The following is a 19,942-nucleotide window of genomic DNA, read 5'->3' as shown; positions in this document are numbered from 1 at the left end:
GTATACCAATTAGTGGATAGGGAGCCATGGGAATTTCTGATAATTAGTAGGTCAAGAAAAGACCTGTATGTAACTATGTGTTTGTATCTTTTTTAGCCCTGACGAAGCCCTGCAACGTGGGGCGAAACGTTGGCTCATTAAAATAGTATAATTCTACTATTTGAGTTTTTTTTTTACCGCACCCAGACCATATTACTTTAAACATTATTTCAATTTAATGTGACTAAAACAAAATCATTCTTTCTTCATGCTCAATTTTTTTTTTTTTAATAATATTTTATGGCATATTCAGAATGAAAATGACACAACTCAAAGACTGATTTTACCTATACCATGGCAATCCATGAAGGGTCTTGGGTTCAGAAATCTGTCTAGAACAATATGGTTGTGCAAGGAGGTGTTTTAGTTAAAAATCACAAAAGAGTGATTATACTTAAGACTAATACGGGAAATACCTATTTCTGTTACACAACAAATTGCTGATTAATTACCTGATGTATATGTTGCTTTAGCTTAATATTTAAGGACTGCTTGCTGGAATTATGGGTTCCAACCAGAGTGGGTTTGTTTTTGTCCATGGACAAAATCAATAAATATCAATCAACTGAACAAAATCACTACATAGTGTTATTTATTTTCTTCTGTTAAAAAACGAAACAAAAAAAAATAGTAAATAAAAATAATCATTGTTTTATTGTTCATTTCCTGAAGAGTTTATTGCCAAACCATGTAATTTCAATTCATTTAATTTACAGTAAACAATTACAAAACATAAATACAATAAATAAGAAAGTATTCAGTAATTTCACGTGACATGTCAGTTTTTACAAGAATGGTTATTTAGTGAAATAACTTTAAGTAATCGAAACATTTTTATTTAAAATATTTACCCTTATTAAACATGAAATATTACATACAATGGCCTCATATGACCCAAGTGGGGTTGGGGTCTAATGGACATCAAAATTTTCATAATTTTTCCAAAATAATTAACAATGCCTTACAGGATTGAGAACAAACTTAATCTTTTGTTGTGTATATAAAAAAGGAGAAAATAAAACAAAAATAAATTTGATTAAATTGGAAATGTGCTAGTATCATATGTCAATTTTTAAATTACATAAGTGGTGGTCTTAAATTTTTGACTGGCATTGTACAGCACAGTTTCATCTAATTGATTTCACTTCTTACTGGTTATCAAGCAAGCAATGTATTTTGCTAGGAATATGTCTCACTCTACTCGAGAAATAAGGATTTTCAAGTTTTGAAATTCTGTGATTTGATTATTACATATAAAATGGTGTCTGATTTACATGGTCAGTTCCTAGTATAGATAGCATGAATTATTTTGTTTGTTACATAAGACATAGTTCAAAATGAGGAAGGAACACTTACAAATAAGTACAAAAAATAAAATAAAATAATGATGCATTAGTTATTGACTGTGGATAATTGTGATATGAGAAGATGGTTGAGGATGCATTCAGTGAAAAACAAAAATATTTTTTTTAATTATCATGAGAGATAGTTGACCGTGGATGACTTATACAAGGAGAAGATGGTTGGGGGTGCGGTCAAAATATAACACAAATAAGTTGAAATAACTTATTTAATTGTGCCAACTTTTCGGCCAGAATTTCCAGTGTACATCAGGGCTAAGAACAGAATAAGATAATAACCAATGAAAACAGAAAATATAAACAGAATGACATAAAGTAAATAATTGATTATGAAAGTAAATAATTGTACAGAATGAAATTTATATATATAATTATAATAATTATTAATTATATATAATTGAAGCATTCCCATTGAAAAAGAGGCAAGTGCCAAAATTCCAAAAATTATTTTTTTTCTCTTATACAGTGGAAAATAAAATGTATATATAGGCAATAGAAAAAGTAGGTAAAATAACATAATTAAGGAAATAAAATAAAAATTGAAGTTATATAATGCAATGAAATATAAATATTTTAGTTTATTAATGATTTAAAAATTAAAATTATGGAAAGAAAAAATTAAATAGAAAGATAACATATGTTACATATTTCATTTGTTACAACAATACAATTTTATTTTTTCTTTCCATAATTTTAATTTTTAAATTATTAATAAACTATAATATTCATATTTCATTGCATTATATAACTTCAATTTTTATTTTATTTCCTTAATTATGTTATTTTACTTACTTATTCAATCACCTATATATGCATTTTATTTTCCAGTTCTTTCAGCACTTTAATTTTATTAATTCTATTCTGTACAATTATTTACTTTATGTAATTCTGTTTATATTTTATTTTTTATTTTCTGTATTCATTGGTTTTATCTTGTTCTGTTCTTAGCCCTGATGAAAATTGAAAAAATTCTGGCCAAAACATTGGCACGATTAAATAAGTTATTTCATCTTATTTGTGTTATATTTTGATCGTACCCCCTAACCATCTTCACCTCATATAAAACTTATTTTATTAGCACCAACATTTCAGCTAGAATTTCAGGACTCCATCAGGTCTAAGAACTAAAAACAAGATGACAACCATAATGAATAAAAGGAAAAACAGAATAACAAGAAACTAAGAAGATACCAGATAATATAGGTACATAAGTAGCACTGGAAGAAAATGTATATATAATTGAAGCATTCCGGTTGAAAAAGAGGCAAGTGGCAAAATTCCAAAAATTATTTTTTTCTCTTATACAGTGGAAAAAATTATTTTTGGGAATTTTTGCGCTTGCAATTTTTTTTTTTTAAATGAGTATGCTTCAATTAATTAAAAACATAAGTAAAATAAAAGAATTAATGAGGCAAGGTATAAACTTATATAAGCCAAAAGGAGTTTGTAATTCGAATGATAATAATTTGATGTGGTGAACATAACATGGGTTAAAAAAATAAATAAAAATAGCATAAGATTAGAGAAGAGGTTGGTTGGAGTTCTGTTTTTGAAATAAACTTAAGATGTAAATAATACACCCTTAATGCAATATTAACATTGCTGAAAAATTAAAGATAACAAAATGATTTCTTATATAAATAATAATTGTAATGCTGGTCGGTTGTATATTAGGGTGGGAAAGAAGGGGTTACAGATAGAGCATGCCATAATATGGAACCCTTGTTTGTGGCATGTGCTAAAAAAAGGTTTTATAAGATATATTTAAATGTGAAAAATAATAACATATTAATATCTTAGTTTCCAAAAACACAGCGGAGAAAATGAGTTTTACAGTTTGACCCTTGATATACGAAGTGTAATTTTTTTAAGTAGATTAGGTAATTAATATTTTTATTTATGCTAAATTGAAGACTATACTTCCCCCCATAATCAATTGTTAAAAAAAAAAGATGTACCTCTTACGTTAACCATGTAAGGCCCACCAGGCCAATCTGGTATTGGATAAATAAATAGGAAAATATGCTACATTCGCTGTCCTCTTTATTGTGCCATATATTATTATAATTATTACTATTAATAAAATACAAAAAAAAAAAAATTAACTGAACAAAAATCCGTATTTTCCTTTAGAAAAAAAGGGAAATAGTGAAATGAAGATAATTTGTCTCACAATATAAAATTATTTAATAATCAAGTCGATTGACCCTATTTTCACAATAATACGAATGCTGACCTACAGATTAGGTAAATAGAAATAAATGGGATGGAATCTAGCAGTTTACAAAGGATCTACAAATCCACCTAGTTATCTGCAATGATAAAATTGATAACAAAGGATTTTAGAAGTATTTAAGATTATAAGAGGCATAACTACTCATTTATTTGTGAGATGGACAAGTTAGGGTTTAGGAAGAATGGTTAAGGCACATATATAAACGGTGTTGTCAGGAACCTTGGTTAAGGAAGATTTAAGGTCACTGCTGGCCTTAAAAAATTGTGCCTTAAAGCCTTGCTTTAAGAATAAAAAATAATTAAAACTTATAATATAGTTTTAAGTTACAGTTTGAAATGAAATAAAAAACACAAAGTGAACTATTAAAATTCACAGATAAGGCAAGATTATGTAGATTTTGTGAAAGGAGGTGGTAAACCTGCAAGATAGAGTTTATTGAGAACAGGGAAGGAGGGGAAAGGGCCCTCGAATTAGCTCAGGCCAGTATAGGCATTATATTTCAATCTAAAGGTGAAATTTGATAATTGTTACTTTTGAAAATGTCAACTTGAACATGACCATAATGGTCATTAAATAACAACTACTGTTCTTGGTGCTGATTACTGTTCTCTGAATAAATTATAACTTTTTGAAACTGCTGCTAGAGCTATTTGCTACCTAGTGACCAAGATGTAAATTACTGTTCATGAAACAGTTGTCTTATTATAATTTCAGTTAATTTGTTGTAAATACTTTAACTTTGATTTTGTCGTAAACACTTAATATTCAATAATATTTGTTAATGCCTTAATAGAGTGGATAAAGAATAAATTAGAGTTATCTGATCCACTTAAAGATTGTCTCTTACATGCAATCACTCTTGATGGAATTTTCGCTCCTAGATAAACCACCAGCCGAGATTCCTTAAAATTCCAACAAACAAGTAACGATTATCGTAAATTATATTTTATGTGTTTGTATATATTGTGTTTCATTTAAAATAAAATAAATGGTGGGTAAGGAAAAATAAAAATAAATAATAAATACGAAATGAATTCACTACTTCAAAGGGGATAGTGTATCACATTATATACAAGTGGATAAGATAACTATTATTATTTTGGTATTCTATCAGTGTCATTTCTCAAAATTTCTTTTTGGTCTATTCTCCTTCCTTATCCTGTGAGTGTAACCGATGGCAAATATGGCTTGGCCATCTTTGTCCTTCCACAAGGATTTAAGGCGCATTCCCTACAGAGTGAGGATTCTATCCTGTGATGATTTAAGGCTCATATCCTTGAAACTCGCCGATCGTTTGTAGTTTGACTCTCCTTCATTTCCCATTTTTTCTCCAGCTGTTCTAACCTTAATTGAATACTGAGGTGTAGATAGTTGACCGTAGATTAATGATTGGAGAAGTTTGTCGGGGGGGGGGGGGGTGCGGTCAGCAAAGAACAACATGAATAAACAAAACCATATTTATTTATTTTATGCCGACGTTTCGACCTAAGTTTCAGGTCTTCATCAGGGGTTATGGCGTAGAAGGTAGGCCTGCAACTCAATGACCTGAGTAGCAGGCCTCTGCAACTCAATGACCTGAGTTGCAGGCCTACCTTCTACGCCATAATCCCTGATGAAGACCTGAAACTCAGGTAGAAACGTCGGCATAAAATAAATAAATATGGTTTTGTTTATTTATGTTGTTCTTTGCTGACCGCACCCCCCGACAAACTTCTCCAATTATTAATTGAATACGCATCGTCAATGACCTACTGATTTCTACGCACCTCATACCTCCTAAATTGGTGCATGTACAGAGCATCGAACTCAAATAAAAATAAATATCTGATAAATTCCAGTCTCAATTAAATTTTACCATGTGTTAAACTGGATGATGGTTCATCCAGCTTGCACTTATCTGATAAATTAGGTTCATATAAAGGACCACATTCATCCACTTCTCTTCGTCCCAGTAAATCTCATAAGTTAGAGGCTTAACCGTGAGGGAGGGGACCAAAATGCCTTAAAATAATTAGTAATAAATCGGATGTTTTCCTTATTTTCTTTAAGTTCCAAGAAGAAATATTACTTGATTTTTTTAAGTTTAACATTCGAATGCTATTAATGGATTATTTCACTTCTAGCCCGTATCTTACCATTATAAACTAACATCAAATTTACTAGATGTATTTTTACGTAAATACAGTTGTAAATGTCAATAAATGAATACAAAAAAAGTTGAACATATTTACTTTTAAATTATTAATAATGAAATAATTTGTATCAATTAACGATCTGGCAACACTGGTTTACCGCCAATCTCTCTCCTAGTGAAAAGATTCAGCCCGTGCGGAGAATATTATTAGTGTTAATTCAGATTCCAAGATTTAGTGATATAAATCGTGTATCGTGTCAGTGACAGTGTTTTGTGTAGTTTCAAGTCCTAATTGTTTACTACCTTACCTTGTATTGTCCAGGTAAGATTTTATTTTAGAAAAACGAGCGTAGATGTAGATTTTGTATCCATAAGAACATTTCTTTGTCTTGGCCACTTAATTGTTTTTTATATCGAAGCTTTCGATCTTATGGGGTAATAATACAAAAGCCCAAGAGGAGAAAAAAAAGTTATTTCACCCCAATTTTTGATTACTTCAATGAAAACGATGTATAATTACTAGTCAAAATTGATTAGTATGCCAAGTATAGGTAGGGGAATAAAAAATGGCGTCTGTTTCTAAACGTTAAAAAAAATTAATTTTCATTCTGAGCTTTGTATCATTACAATTACCAACAACATATGAAAACCTAAGAGAACATCATTTTAAGTAGAGTAAATTTGCTAAGATATAAAGCTTAATAGACATATTTACATCGTATATTCATATTAAATTCAAAAAATGTTGATTTATAGTTGTTTGGAAAAAAAATTTGATTTATGAAAAATATATCTCAGGAACCATAAGACGGAAAGATGTCTGCCAGCATTAAAATTAAAGCTATTTAATGTACTATAAAGCAGTTTGTGACGTAGGAGTAGTAGTTTTTATGAAATTTTCCAAAATAAATTCACAAAATGTTAATTTCTAGGATATTTGAAAATATCTTAAAAACTACAACTCCTATAAAAATAGACGTCATAAACTACTTTATAGTAAATTTAACTAGCTTTAATTTAAGTGCTGGCAGACATCTGTAATTCTTATGGTTCCTGAAATATATGTTTTTTAAAAATTAAAAGTTTTTTTTTTTTCGTACCCTCCTGTAAAGATTTTAATTGGTATTTAGTATTTACATATAGGAGGTATGCTATATGTATAGCTGGGTATGAAGGATACCTTGGATTGGCTTTTGACATTATAAGGTTAAAAATTAAAAGTTTTGTCCGAACTACTAGAAATGAATGTTTTGTGAATTTATTTTGTCGAGTATCATGAGACCTACGACTCCTACGCAGATAAACGTCATAAATTAATTTATAGTACAATTAACTGGCTTTAATTTGAGTGCTAATAGACATTTGTACATCCAGTGATTTTTGAGATATAGATTTCTCATAATAAATTCACTAACTACTTGACAGTGCATTTTTTATGAAATGTTGCAAATTAAAAAGCTATATTTCGGGAACTAATGTATCTGACAGCTCTATTAGGGCTCATTTTAGAAAATTTACTCTACTTTAAATGACATTTTCTTAGATTCTTTAGCGTTGTGGTTGTTTTAAAGATATAGAGCTCGGAATGAAATTTTTTTTTACGTTTTGATACAGCCGCCATTTTTTATTCCCCCTACCTATACTTGGCAGACTCATCAATTTTGACAAAGTAATCAGAAAATAGAGTGAAAGAACTGCCTTTTTTTTTTCCCCGTTCTTGTACTGTACTTGTGTAGACACAATGCTGGATTATGAAATTTTGAATCATTTGTAAGAACATGCTGAACATCTCATCTATATATTTTTCCAGTTAACATTTCGTTTTAGTTCAGGTCGTTTCAAAAAACTATGTTTACTTATAATATGATATATCTTCGTGTTAATAAATATGTAAAATAAAAAAATATAAAATAAATAATAATTATTATGCGATACAAATTAACTTTTGGATATTAAAAATTATTAACCAGGGTTTTGTCGTTTTTAATTAATCATTTATTAAAAGAGTAAATGCGGAACGATAAAATAGAATTTTAGCATCATTATAATGTTTCCTGCCAGTCTTTCGTAAAAGAAAAAAGATAAGAATATCACAGTGAGAAATAAAATTGGAAGTACTTTCAATGATTCATTGGTATATCATGCCCTACAAAAAAAAAAAGTTATTTGGATTCATTTTCTTTTCTTACGATTTTGGTTTTATTTTCTACAATGAACCTTTATAATTGCCCAAGAAAAAAAAAATCCGTTCGTCCGCCAGCTATGGCTTTTCTCTTAACTTACTGGACGAGATTTTAGAAGTAAGCACCAGTAATTAGTCACCCAGCGATGGGCCTCGGAATTCACCATTATCATCCACTGTGTCGTTCCCAAATGGCCAATTTTTATAAGTTTACATGTTTCAATCGGCCTTATCTCGGCCATTTATCATGATAAAAAAAAATGTGAAGAGTTTTGAGAAAATTATATTAAAGTCCTGATATAATGCCATAACAAAAAAAAAGCATTATCTCTTGAACGGATTTATCGACTATGTTGCTTTTTTGTGGAGTGTCGGCCCCTTACACAGACACTAATTTATCAAATAGAACACGTTTTGCGTTAAAGCAAAAAAACCTTTTTATGTAGATTGTAGCGCCAAAATGTTTCTAATGATTTTAATGAAACTTAGCTAAAGTCTTCTCATTAAAGCCATTTAACTTTTATATTTAATTAACTCCTCCCTTCCCCCCTCTATATAAACAGGGAAACAGTTATGAAGAAAGGAAAGCTTTATTTGAGCTTAACTTAACTAATAAGTATACTTATTATGGTAAATTATGTTATAGTCGTTTGAAAAGTAATTATATTCTGAAAAGAGCAAAACTAAAATCTAAATCAGAATATTAATTGTAAAAATAAGAAATTTTGGCTTTGTAGCTATATTTTTATAAGTGTAACTGTAGAATTTCGGCCATACTCCAATGGAAAACCTTTTTTTTTCTTTCTTTTTTTTCCCTAATAATTCGAAACATGTAAAGAAAGAAAAACAAGAAAGGAAAATTTAACTGAGGAGGGCAGGTTAAATTTTCCTTTCTTTAAAAATATAATTTCTTTGTTTTTATTAATTATCTCAAGAGTGTGACGTCTTCCATCTTGTACATGGACATAAAGTAACTTATCTTTTTCGTACCGAATGTAGTTATTACTTAAATGTTTGAAATTCAAGCGACAAAAAGCTGCGAGGCCACTCAAAAAAAAAAAAGGAAGAAAATCAAAATTCAATTAGGACAATTTAACAAGGAACGCAGGATAAATGTTATTTAACATTAAAATTGCTCATTTTAAAGTTCAAGATGTTCAATTGAAAGATAATTCAATTTCCTACAAAATAAACTTAAAAAGGAAAAAAAAACGATCCTATATTAGGTTAGATGGGTAAAGAAGGTCTTTATTGAATTAGGCTATTAGGAAAGTGGTATGAGTGGATACACCAGACGTTTTTGTTTATTGTTTACTGATCAATAGATAATTAAGTTAAGGATGAATGACATTATAATTCTTTGAAATATTTTCAGTTATGAATCTTTGTAATCGACCATGGAAGAAACGTTTAAGACATAAAAACATTTAAAAAAAATTATAAAAAAAGCATTTCAAAATTTAAGCTACTAAGTTTCAAGATACTTATAATGTAAAAATCGAATGAATTGTTTTCTATAAATTGTAACTGTTACTTGGAAGGTACCTGATTCTATAAAAAAATAAAATAAACTACACCGACATCGGACCGTTATTATCGAACATACGGCATACTACACTTGTTCTAAAGTTCACAGTCAAAAGTTGTTGTTGGAACAGACATAATAAATTTTCATAATATAACAAATTTTGTATAGGTATTTGATTTGGTTGTTATGGAAACTCGTTAATTTTTTAATTAATTTTCGGAGTAACTTGAAAACTAAACATCTCTCAGAACATTAGGCTCATTTTTTATCATTAAATTGCCAGCAAAGGGCCTATACTAGCGGGGATACCGTAAACGATTTTCGTATTGGATCTTACTCCTAAAACGCTTTGTTTTAGTTTGTTTCTTATTTACTGATATAATTAACAGTCAGGTCAAATAATTAATTATTATGTAATCATTTGCAAAGTTTTTTTATTGTGCGTATAATGAAAGGTAAAATCATTTTTTTTCTTTCTTATAGTGATTTCAAAATATTTTGTATTTTTCCTCTATCTTCTTAAATAACCTAGATATATTTGAATCTAAAAGAAAAATGATCAAGGTGAGTTCATGGGATCATCAAATCTGATGACCAATAAATCGGCTGAGAAGTCTTGGACCATCAATTTTTCTTTTCGTTGTCGACTACAAATGTAATAACCAAACTCCTCCCCCCCAAAAAAAAATGAATTAATTAATTTTGGCAATCTATAGGCTGGCCGACAGATGTGAAACTTCCCTCTTATAGCTGAAGGCTGAAAATATTGAGTTCCATAATAATAATAATAATAATTTATTAAATAAATCAAATGGTGTCCTTGTTAATTGTTAACACTCTTTATTAAATCAACAGTCCAACGTTTCGGCCAATCCGGCCATCCTCAAGTACAATATTTTTTAATAAAAATTTATTTATTGATATTTACAACTGTACATAAATACATCAAGTAAATTTGAGGAAATCATAATGGTATGGTACAAGCATGTTGAGAAACTACCCAATGGTAGCACTCTAAAAACATTTTTACAATATAAGGTCCCGAGGCCATCTTCTTTTCAGACGCCTCGGAGAGAGGAAAAGAGGAAGCGAGATTAGAAACTAATGGGTTTAAGTGGTTGGGGAGTTTGTAATGGAAGGATTGATATCTGTTTCGGGCTAGATCGGTTACAAATGGAACATTACGGTCTTTGTGGATGATTTTATTTGTGACTAAGTAGGAAGCATTTAGGATTTTACGAAGGATTTTGGATTGGATGCGAAAGGAATTCGAAGGTTTAGTGGAGCCCCAAAGCTCTACGCCGTATGTCCAGATAGGCATTATAATTGTCATGTAAATTAGTCTTTTGTAATGAATTGGAAGTTTGGACCGTTTGTCTAGTAAGTGCTGTAATAGTCGAATTCGACGTGCAGTTTCCTGTCTTTTCAGTCCTGTGTGAGGATTCCTGGTTTGTCGTCTGTCCAGATGTCGTCAAGTACAATCTTAAGTACAAATCTACACCTCACATCCATATTTAAATGTGTTTGCAGGCTATTCTGCTCAGGTCATTAAAAATAAGTCAAATAACCCTATTTTTTCGCACATCATTAATTTTTAAAACTTTAAATTTTAGATTAAATTATAATATTATCTATCATATAAACAAACCATTTATATTCGTTATAAAAGATATAAATTGTTTATATGATAGTTAATAATGTAATTTAATCTAAAATTAAAAGTTTTAAAAATTAATGAAGTTTTCAAAAAATAGGGTGATTTGACTTATTATTAATGACCTGGGTAGAATAGCCTGCAAACACATTTTAAATATGGATATAAATTTGTATTTAAGATTATTCTTGAGAATAGCCGGATTGGCCGATACGTTGGACTGTTGATTTAATAAAGAGTATTGAGGATTAATAAGGATACCATTTGATTTATTTAATAAATAAATACCAGTCTCAAGAAATTGAAAAACTTATATATATAATAATAATAATAATAATTAGAATAGAAAAGCTCTATCCTATGTCGATTCTATCACATATTTTTTAAAACTGTAATTGGAGAGAATAAGTTAACAGGAGTTTACTGAAGAACACATTGCACTGCTTAAGGTCGGTATTGTTAACTACTGTAAGCTCCTACACCCCTATTACGATATAAAACTTCTCTGTAAGAATTGACCAACGTTGCCCCTTCTCCTCCCTTCACCACTTTCGTTTCATCTCGCCTCACGAAACCAATTTACCCCCGTTTAATTTTTTTCTTGAGTTGTAGAACGTCGGTAAAGAAGTTCTTAAAGAGAAAATCGAATAAAAATAATGGAACAAAAATATTTGTTATATGTACCCATAAAGCACGGCCGTCATTACTTTTTTTAGATTAAGTGCTTAATTACATAAGTCAGTAAATGGAATAAAAAAAAAAAAAAATTAAATTTCATTATAACTTTTTACTTTTATTTATTAGAATATGCACTTTAAGAGAATGGTCGTCTTTAAAATGCATTGGGCAAATTTCATCGAAATCGATCTTAAAAGGGTTTAGAGAAAAACACGCTTTTCATCTATTGGCCCAAAATAATTTTAATATAAAAAATAATGTATGGCGTTTAACTTCATAATAACCTGTAGATAAACCCGTTTTACGCTCAGTAATCTATGTTTGAGGTATACCTGTGGAGATTTAAAGTGGTGTTGATATGATATTCTTAACTTGAGACGAAAATGTATATATTTTTTATGTCACTTTAGTAAACGTCAGATTGAGCATAAGCATAAAGATACAATTAAATTAGTCAAAACTTTATCTCAAAATAAAGCAAAATACATTTTTAAGTATAGAATGATTTTTAATTGATGAACAATCACGTAAATTCATTATTAATCAGCTTCTGATAGTTTAGTTGGAAAGCTAACAAAAGTTAGTTCAAATATAAAGTTCCTTTTTTTGTAGAAACAAGAAAACAGAGCAAGAAGATTGGTCCACTCATTATAGAGGTAATCTTAGCATCAATAGCAGACAGTTCGATATAAGGGGTATTCATGATGTGTTAAATGTAAAATGTTTTACCATGTTAAATGTTATTAGTATAGGATTGTGAGCAGCCCTATTTGGAGTCATGTTAAATGCATAAGAGCTCCTAGTAGATTTTTCAGTAACTTGTTTTATAACCTTTTCTTCTAAAACTTTATATTATTGTTTAATTCTAAGTTATTATGAAAGTAATTTATTATAACATGCCTAAAGTGAGTTAAAAATGGAATTTGTATGAAGGTTTATCTACTGAATGCCTTGTTGAACTTCTAACTTGTGTGGAAGAGAATCAAGATGGGCTAATTGGCTATCATCATAATTTATTAGCTATAAAAACATCCAAAACAATACTACCATAATCAAAACACAAACTATGAGCAAGTAACCTAACACCACAACAAACAAAATGGTGACGAGCCCTGCTGGTCTGTTGTGTGACGTCATTTCCCGTTTAACAGACTCTCAACCATGTTATATCGTTCTAACATGGTAAGAGAAAGAAATATTTCTCCATTTAACATGAGTTTTTCCATTTAACACGGTTTAATATGTTAAACTAAAGTCATGAATATCCCAATAATAACTAATGGCCAAACATTTTGTTGAAAATTGCGCATCAAAAATATGTCTTAATTACAATAATACAGGAAGAGGATGGACCATTCTGAAATAAATTGGTGCTTTGATGTCCTGATTAAATATTTCTTTGTTTTGTTTTTTTCAGTTGACAATATTCTGTTTGTTGCAATACAACGGGTATTATAATGTAAATTTTTTTTATGAAAATACTAGCCGACCCGGCAATGCTTTGCAATTGCTATATTAGAGGATCTAATGAACACAATAATTAGTTTCTTATAAATTATTGTATTTAGTTAAAATTAAACAGTTTTTTTTCCGGCTAAGAAGCACCGCGGCCACAGAGGGCCTATTGTACGCCGTCCCTCCTCTGCTCAAAACAGGCCAATTGCCTTTGCAAATCTTGACACTGTATAAGGATCCACTGTCTCGCTAAGTTTGGGGTCCAAGATACGATTCTTATGGAAATTGAGGAGTCGTGTTCTTGCCACTACATCACATCTGCAAATGATGTGGTAAGCAGTCTCTTCATCCTTCCTGCAGAACCTGCAGATAGGGGACTCTATCAATCTCATTTTATAGAGATGCTTATTTAGCTGACAGTGTCCCGTGTGTAGACTTGTTACCCATCTTAAAATGCTCCTATTCATATTAAGAGGACAGTTACTTCTTTTCGAGCAGGATCCCTTGAGGAACATTTTTGATTGTTCCATTCCTCTGGTATTTCTCCAGAGGAACCCAGCCTTGCTCTCGGCAGTATTTTTGATGTGCCTCTTCGTATGGCTGAGAATAATCCCACATATTGGGTCAGGTGTAAAAGGAGCGGACTCAGATCCTTTCCTTGCTAGGTAGTCCGCTCGCTCATTTCCTTTAATGCCTTTATGTCCAGGCACACATTGCACCCGAACCTTGTTGGCCAGGGAGAGAGAGTTCAGGTTAGCCTTACACTCCACCACCAATTTAGAGCGGGTCACATAGTTATCCAACGCATAAATGACTGCCTGACTGTCCGTGTAAATCGTAATTAGCCTTTCCCTCGTGCCCTCTTTTATTAAATTCTGGGCACAGAAATTTATTGCAAACAACTCAACCTGGAATACTGTGGTGTGTTTTCCTAACGAGATGCATGTTCCTTCATTAGGCATATACATCCTCCATATCCCCGCTCCAGATCCTTGTTATTAAGGATCCGTCTCTGTAGCAGTTTATCCCATTACACGGCTTGTGTGGGGTAGACCCTTCAATCATTACACTATAGTAAGTGTTCTTGTATTTCTTCACCTGATGATCAGAATGCATAGCCAGGATCCCGTCTTCATTGATTCTCCTGAACAGTCTGCCATGTCGCTCAAAAGTTAGGGAATGATAGTTCGTTCCTAGTTTCATAAGCCTATATGCAGAGCTAAGGGCTTGAGCTTCAATCTCTATATGTAGAGGTTTAATGTTCAGAAGAACCTCCATTGCTGCAGAAGGAGTAGTTCTTATGGCACCCGTTATCATGAGGCACGCCAGTCTCTGAAGTTTCCCTGTGCCACCATACGATAGCAGCATATAGAACAATGGGTCTTATCGCTGCCATGTACAACCAATATACAACTTTTGGTTTAAGGCCCTAGGATTTGCCTACGGCTCCTTTACATGCCCAGAGACACCTCAGTGCCTTCATACTGGTCCTTTCAACATGGAGTTGCACTTCAGTTTACTATCAAGAGTAACGCCAAGATGTTTGACTTCGCTGCAGAATCCCAATCGTTCACCGTTAAGATACAGTGACCTGATTGCAATGTTCTGTCTGTTAGTGAAGACACAAAGACCGACCTTTTGAGGATTGATGCTCAGACCATATTCCTGGCACCATCCATTCATAAAGTCTGCCGATGTTTGAAGCAGTCCGAGATAGTTTCTGGGAAATTGCCTTCTATCAGCACAGCGATATCATCAGAATATCACTGCGTGTAAAAACCTACCTTCTTGCATCTAATAAGTAAGGTGTCCACCACCATACACCATAGGAGAGGAGATAGCACTCCACCCTGTGGACAGCTAACAGCGGGCTTCATCACACATCTTAGTGTGCCCTAGCTCTGACTTGAGCAATCTTCCTTCCAACATCGCCTTGATCCAGTTGAAAGAAAGCTGTCCCATCCCTTTCATTTCCATGGTTCTTGCCATGGTTCTGTAAGGAGTACGATCAAAGGCGCCTTCAATGTCAATGAAGACACCATTCATACTCTCCTTATAGGGCAAACTCTTTTCAAACCTGGATACTAAATAGTGTAAAGTATCCTCATAGGATTTCCCGGATTGATTGGCAAATTGAGCGCTGTGTAGTGGTCTCTAATAGGTTCTCTAATATGTCTGTCCAGAAACTTCTCAAGTGTCTTCATTAAGAAGGATGTCAGACAGATAGATCTATACGCCTTGGGGTTGTCATAAGAAGCTTTCCCTGGTTTGGGTATATAACACACCTTCGACACTCTCCAGCTACATGGAACGTGACTCAGTGCCAAACTCTCCCTGAGCAAAGCTAAGAGGTATGGTTTCAAGACAGTTAGGTCTTTCTGTAGTAAGGCCGGAAAAATGCCATTCGTACCGGCTGATTTAAAGGGCGAGAAAGATCTAATCGCCCACTCAACCTTGCCAGAGTTGGCAATCCTATTTGCCTCGACCCAATTATCTCTACTGCAAGTATAGCTCTCTATAGTGGGAGTTGTGTCATTTTCTTTTATCAGTACACACCCAGGGAAGTGTGAGCGTGCCAGAGCCTCCAGGGTTACCACCTCAGAATTGGTGAACCCCCCTTACACCTCAACAGCACCCAACACTCCCCTTTCTGAGTCGCTAGATAGAATCCTATTGATTCTGAACGTGGAGGGAGCATCATTAACATCATTGCAGAATCTCCTCCACCCCCTTCTTTTGGCCTTCCTCACAGCCTTATTGTAGTCAGTTAGTGCACTCTTGTAGGTGTCCCAACAGCCAGTTCTTTTCGCTGTGTTGAAGGGTCTCCTCGTGAGTCCTCTCAGCCTAGCCAGTTCCTCATTCCACCAGGTCGTATTCCTGTTGGCTTGGATTCTGCTGATACTGTTATTATCAGTGTTGGATCTTATGATCGCAACCGTTAAGGACGTGTTAGGCATTCAAGCTGTCAGTTGTTCCTGATTATTCCTGGACAACTCTTGACTTCTTCCTCGAGTTGAGTACAGTAGGAATCCCAATTCGTCAACTTAGGATTCCTATACACCGACTCGGTCATGTCACATGTTGTTAGGGCATACCTGATGTACCGATGACTCTTCACCCGAGACGTGCCAGTTCTTAATCATCGGACCTACTCGAGGAGTGGCTATGGTTATATCTATGACTTCCGCCCTCACCCTATTGACAAAGGTAGCCTTGCTACCTCTGTTGAGGAGGACCTCTAAGTCATGCCCTAAAAGATACTCTAAAAGAGACTCACCTCTCTGGTTGGTGTTAGTGCTCCACCAGAGCCAATGATGGGCGTTGGCGTCCATGGAAACCACTACTTCATCCTTCCCAGCCAGCCGATCCACTATCTTCCTCAAGGCCGCCGTTGGAATGGCCTCTTCATAGGGGAGATAACCAGAGGCAAATGTCACCTCCCTTTGGGTTCCCTCTTTGAGGGCCAACTTCGCTGCTGCCAAGTCCCTGGAACATAAGTGCCAAAGAGGCAACATCTTGAGTTTACTCTTATACAGGTTACCGGTTCTGGCATATTCTGGCATCCTTAACATACTGCTGTAGAACAATGCAAGCAACAATGCAGTGATGCAGGATCACATGCAGCACCTCTTCTTTAGTCCTCAGCGGAAGCCCCAGGAGCAGGAGCAGTCCCACCGCGGACGCGTCCCCAGCAGCCAGCCCTCCGGATCCACTGGTAGTCAGTCCTCCAGATCCGCTCACAGCCTCCGTTCCAGATCCACCCATGGTCCGCCTCCCCGATTCCCTCACTCCAGTGCGATGGGCCGCTATCCCACTCACGCCAACGCAAGAGGTCGAAGCGGCACTCTTCACATCCATGGCACCATCCCTTCATCAGCTTTTCCCTTGGTGGAGGTCTTGTCCTGGTGTGTCCCTTCACAAAGGCCTTCTTGAAATTATAATTCATCAGGAAGCCTCTGCCTTCCAAAAAACGTAGGCTGCTTTCCGAGATCTTAAAAACCCTGTAAAATTCAGCCTCCTCTTCCCTGATCCCGACCAGCGTCCATCTCTCAACATCGGGCATCCTAGACTTCGAAGGAGAATGTCTGCCTCAACTCGCTCACCAGGGAAGAAAATTCCCACCCTGGTGGTCCTTTGGAGCTCATCAACGTTGCTGGCGTGCAAGGTGATATTGTTGCCTATGGTGACGTATATTTGTCCATAATCCTGATCAGGCGGCATGCACCCCATCATTCTGCCCACGAATGAGTTGGACGAAAGGATAGCCGTCAGGAATGATGGCAACCCTGCTGGATCCCGCAGTGTTGCGAGTATGTTGGTCTCGTTGGTCGACCCAGCCGAGGTCGATGGGCCTGAAGTTCTCCCGGTATCCCGTGGCCGATCCACGCTCCTTGGCTCGCTCTCCGCAGCAGAACCAGGTCCTGCAGAGCTCTGTTCCCTATCGACCAAAGTTGTTGGGCCCAAAACATTCTCAGTCTCCTGTAGTGCTGCTATGGCTCTATTGATCGCACGCCGCCTTCTCCTTATTGCGCCCGATCGTCTGCCATCCCTTCTTCTAGACTGGGGTCTGGAGGGAGTGTTTCCACTTCCCCCTCCCCCCTGCTCTGAGGTTCCTCATTGCTCATCTCTTCCACGATCGTGGAAAGTGAGCTCGAAGCATTCCCTGACAGTTCCACTACTGGCCCTTCCAGGTCCGGAATATCTGAGCAGGACGAGTCCTCCTCATCTGGAAAGGGGTAGATGTAAAACAAATTGTCGTCATTCATTTTTGTTCCCACGAATATAGTGGTTCTTAAAGGCACTGCAGGTACTACCCTCTCTCCCTGCAGCGGGCATTAGATACAATGGGGTGCGCCAGGTGCCCCAAGTGGGTCGATAAAAGACAGTATATTTTTAAACACTCTTTGCCATTGATCCTCAGCTCGAGCTCCCTACGCCTAGCTTGGGTGTTTAAAGAACCCGTCATGCCAGTCTTATTGACAGGGATGACGGACACCCACCTCTGTCGTTCTCATCGGAGTCCCCAGGGGGCACCACGCGGAGGTGACAGTAGGAGTTGACAGGGATAAGGAGGACTGGGAATCCTCAGACAGTGAGTAGGGCACTCTGGCCTGATTCATCCGCAAAGAGTGGGGAGACACCCGCACCTATCTTCCTCTCTAGTCCTCCTGTTGCTCTGCCCATTAACCCCCAAATTTAACAGTTACTTATACTTTATTATTACGATTTATTCATCGTTAATAATGGTCCGATTTAGGTGATTTTTTTCTTATTCTTTAAGGCAATTTGATAATCTATGTTATCGTCATGAATGGGATATATAAAATATAAACAATGTTTGGATAGCAATCCTCATTGTGCTTGAATATTAGTACTGTACTGAAAAAATTAAAATAATTTCTCTGATAAATTGTAGTTAGTAGTTTCAGGGGACGCTAAAAACGAATATAAAATGCTTTTTCTAAAAAAAAAAAAATTGTTTACCTACTTTACCCCAAGCCACATCATATTTTTATAATTTTTTAAAAATATAACATAGCTTAATATAATCAGTAATATATTATTTTTATGTAGTTCAAAAAGTTTGTTGTAGATAAAAATTCGTCCAATCCCTTTTATATATAGATGAAAAGGTAAAACTAGAAACAAAATTTTCAAAATTTTTGAGAAATTCTTGAGGGTGACCGATTTAGATTTATAGAATTTTTAGAAATATTTGTTGGCTTTAAAAAATTTTAATAGAAAGAATAATGGATGGCGTTTAACTTCGTAATGACCTAAAGAATAAACCGATTGCTCGCTAAGTAAATTATTTATTGGGGAATAAATTAAAAAAAAAATCAACTGTGTTTGAAATGTATCTGTTTGGAGATTTAAAATGGTATTGATATATTATTAACCTCGATGTAATAATTTATATTTTTTGTTGCCATTTTTGAAAACGTAAAATTGAGCATCGCCATAAAGATCAGTAGATAAAAACTCGTAGCAGCCTGGTGCTATCTATTAATAGCATCCGATTAAGTTATAACTTTAAGAAGCTGTTGAAAGTATTCTCTGGTTTTCTGCCAAAGTAAGGTAACTTTGAAAAAAACTGTTTACTTTGTTTTGTGGCGTAAAGCATCATTGGTCATTACCGCCATTTATACTTTATTTAATTTTGCTTAACTTTGTGTAATTTTATTATAATTTTTATTATTTATTTTTTGTCTATTCGATGTTATATTTGTGTCAGTAAATCTTTTGATTTTAAAAACTGAGGTACTAATTTTACTTAATAATCGTCTCCGAGAATTTTTGAATTATCCGGGTTTAATCCTAAGATATTGAGGTGTGATGTGAAATATCGACATTCTTTGAAAATATGGCTAATTGTCAAATTTCGTTGCAATACTGGCAGTTCGGAGGTATTTATTTTGAAATAAGATAGGAGTGGGTGAGGCTCGTGAGACCGATTCTTAGTCTAATCAGTACAACTTTCTGATAGAGTTAAAATTGCTTTCCCCCGTCCAGGAAGTAGGGATGGGATATCGAAAGCAAAATATCGATATCGATATGGATATCGATATCGGATAGCAATATCGATATCGATATTATATCGGCACTAAAATATCGATATTTTAAAATATCGAAATATCGATATCGAAAATTTAACGAATTGAAGTAATAATAATT

At 34.2% G+C, this 19,942-nt stretch overlaps 1 protein-coding gene across 1 annotated transcript; it reads right to left on the bottom strand.

Moving 5' to 3' along the window:
* Positions 1–13,458: 13,458 nt before the first annotated feature.
* LOC136796714 (uncharacterized) lies at positions 13,459–14,235 on the bottom strand. The gene has a single exon (XM_067051163.1). It carries the CDS (start codon positions 14,233–14,235, stop codon positions 13,459–13,461), a length of 777 nt encoding a protein of 258 aa, XP_066907264.1.
* Positions 14,236–19,942: the final 5,707 nt, after the last annotated feature.

The sequence above is a fragment of the Halyomorpha halys genome, unplaced genomic scaffold, assembly GCF_000696795.3.
Source record: "Halyomorpha halys isolate HHAL.00 unplaced genomic scaffold, Hhal_1.1 Scaffold1141.1, whole genome shotgun sequence".
NCBI lineage: Eukaryota > Metazoa > Arthropoda > Insecta > Hemiptera > Pentatomidae > Halyomorpha > Halyomorpha halys.
The sequence above is the reverse complement of the archived record's forward strand: the minus strand, read 5'-3'. Positions and strand labels throughout refer to the sequence as shown.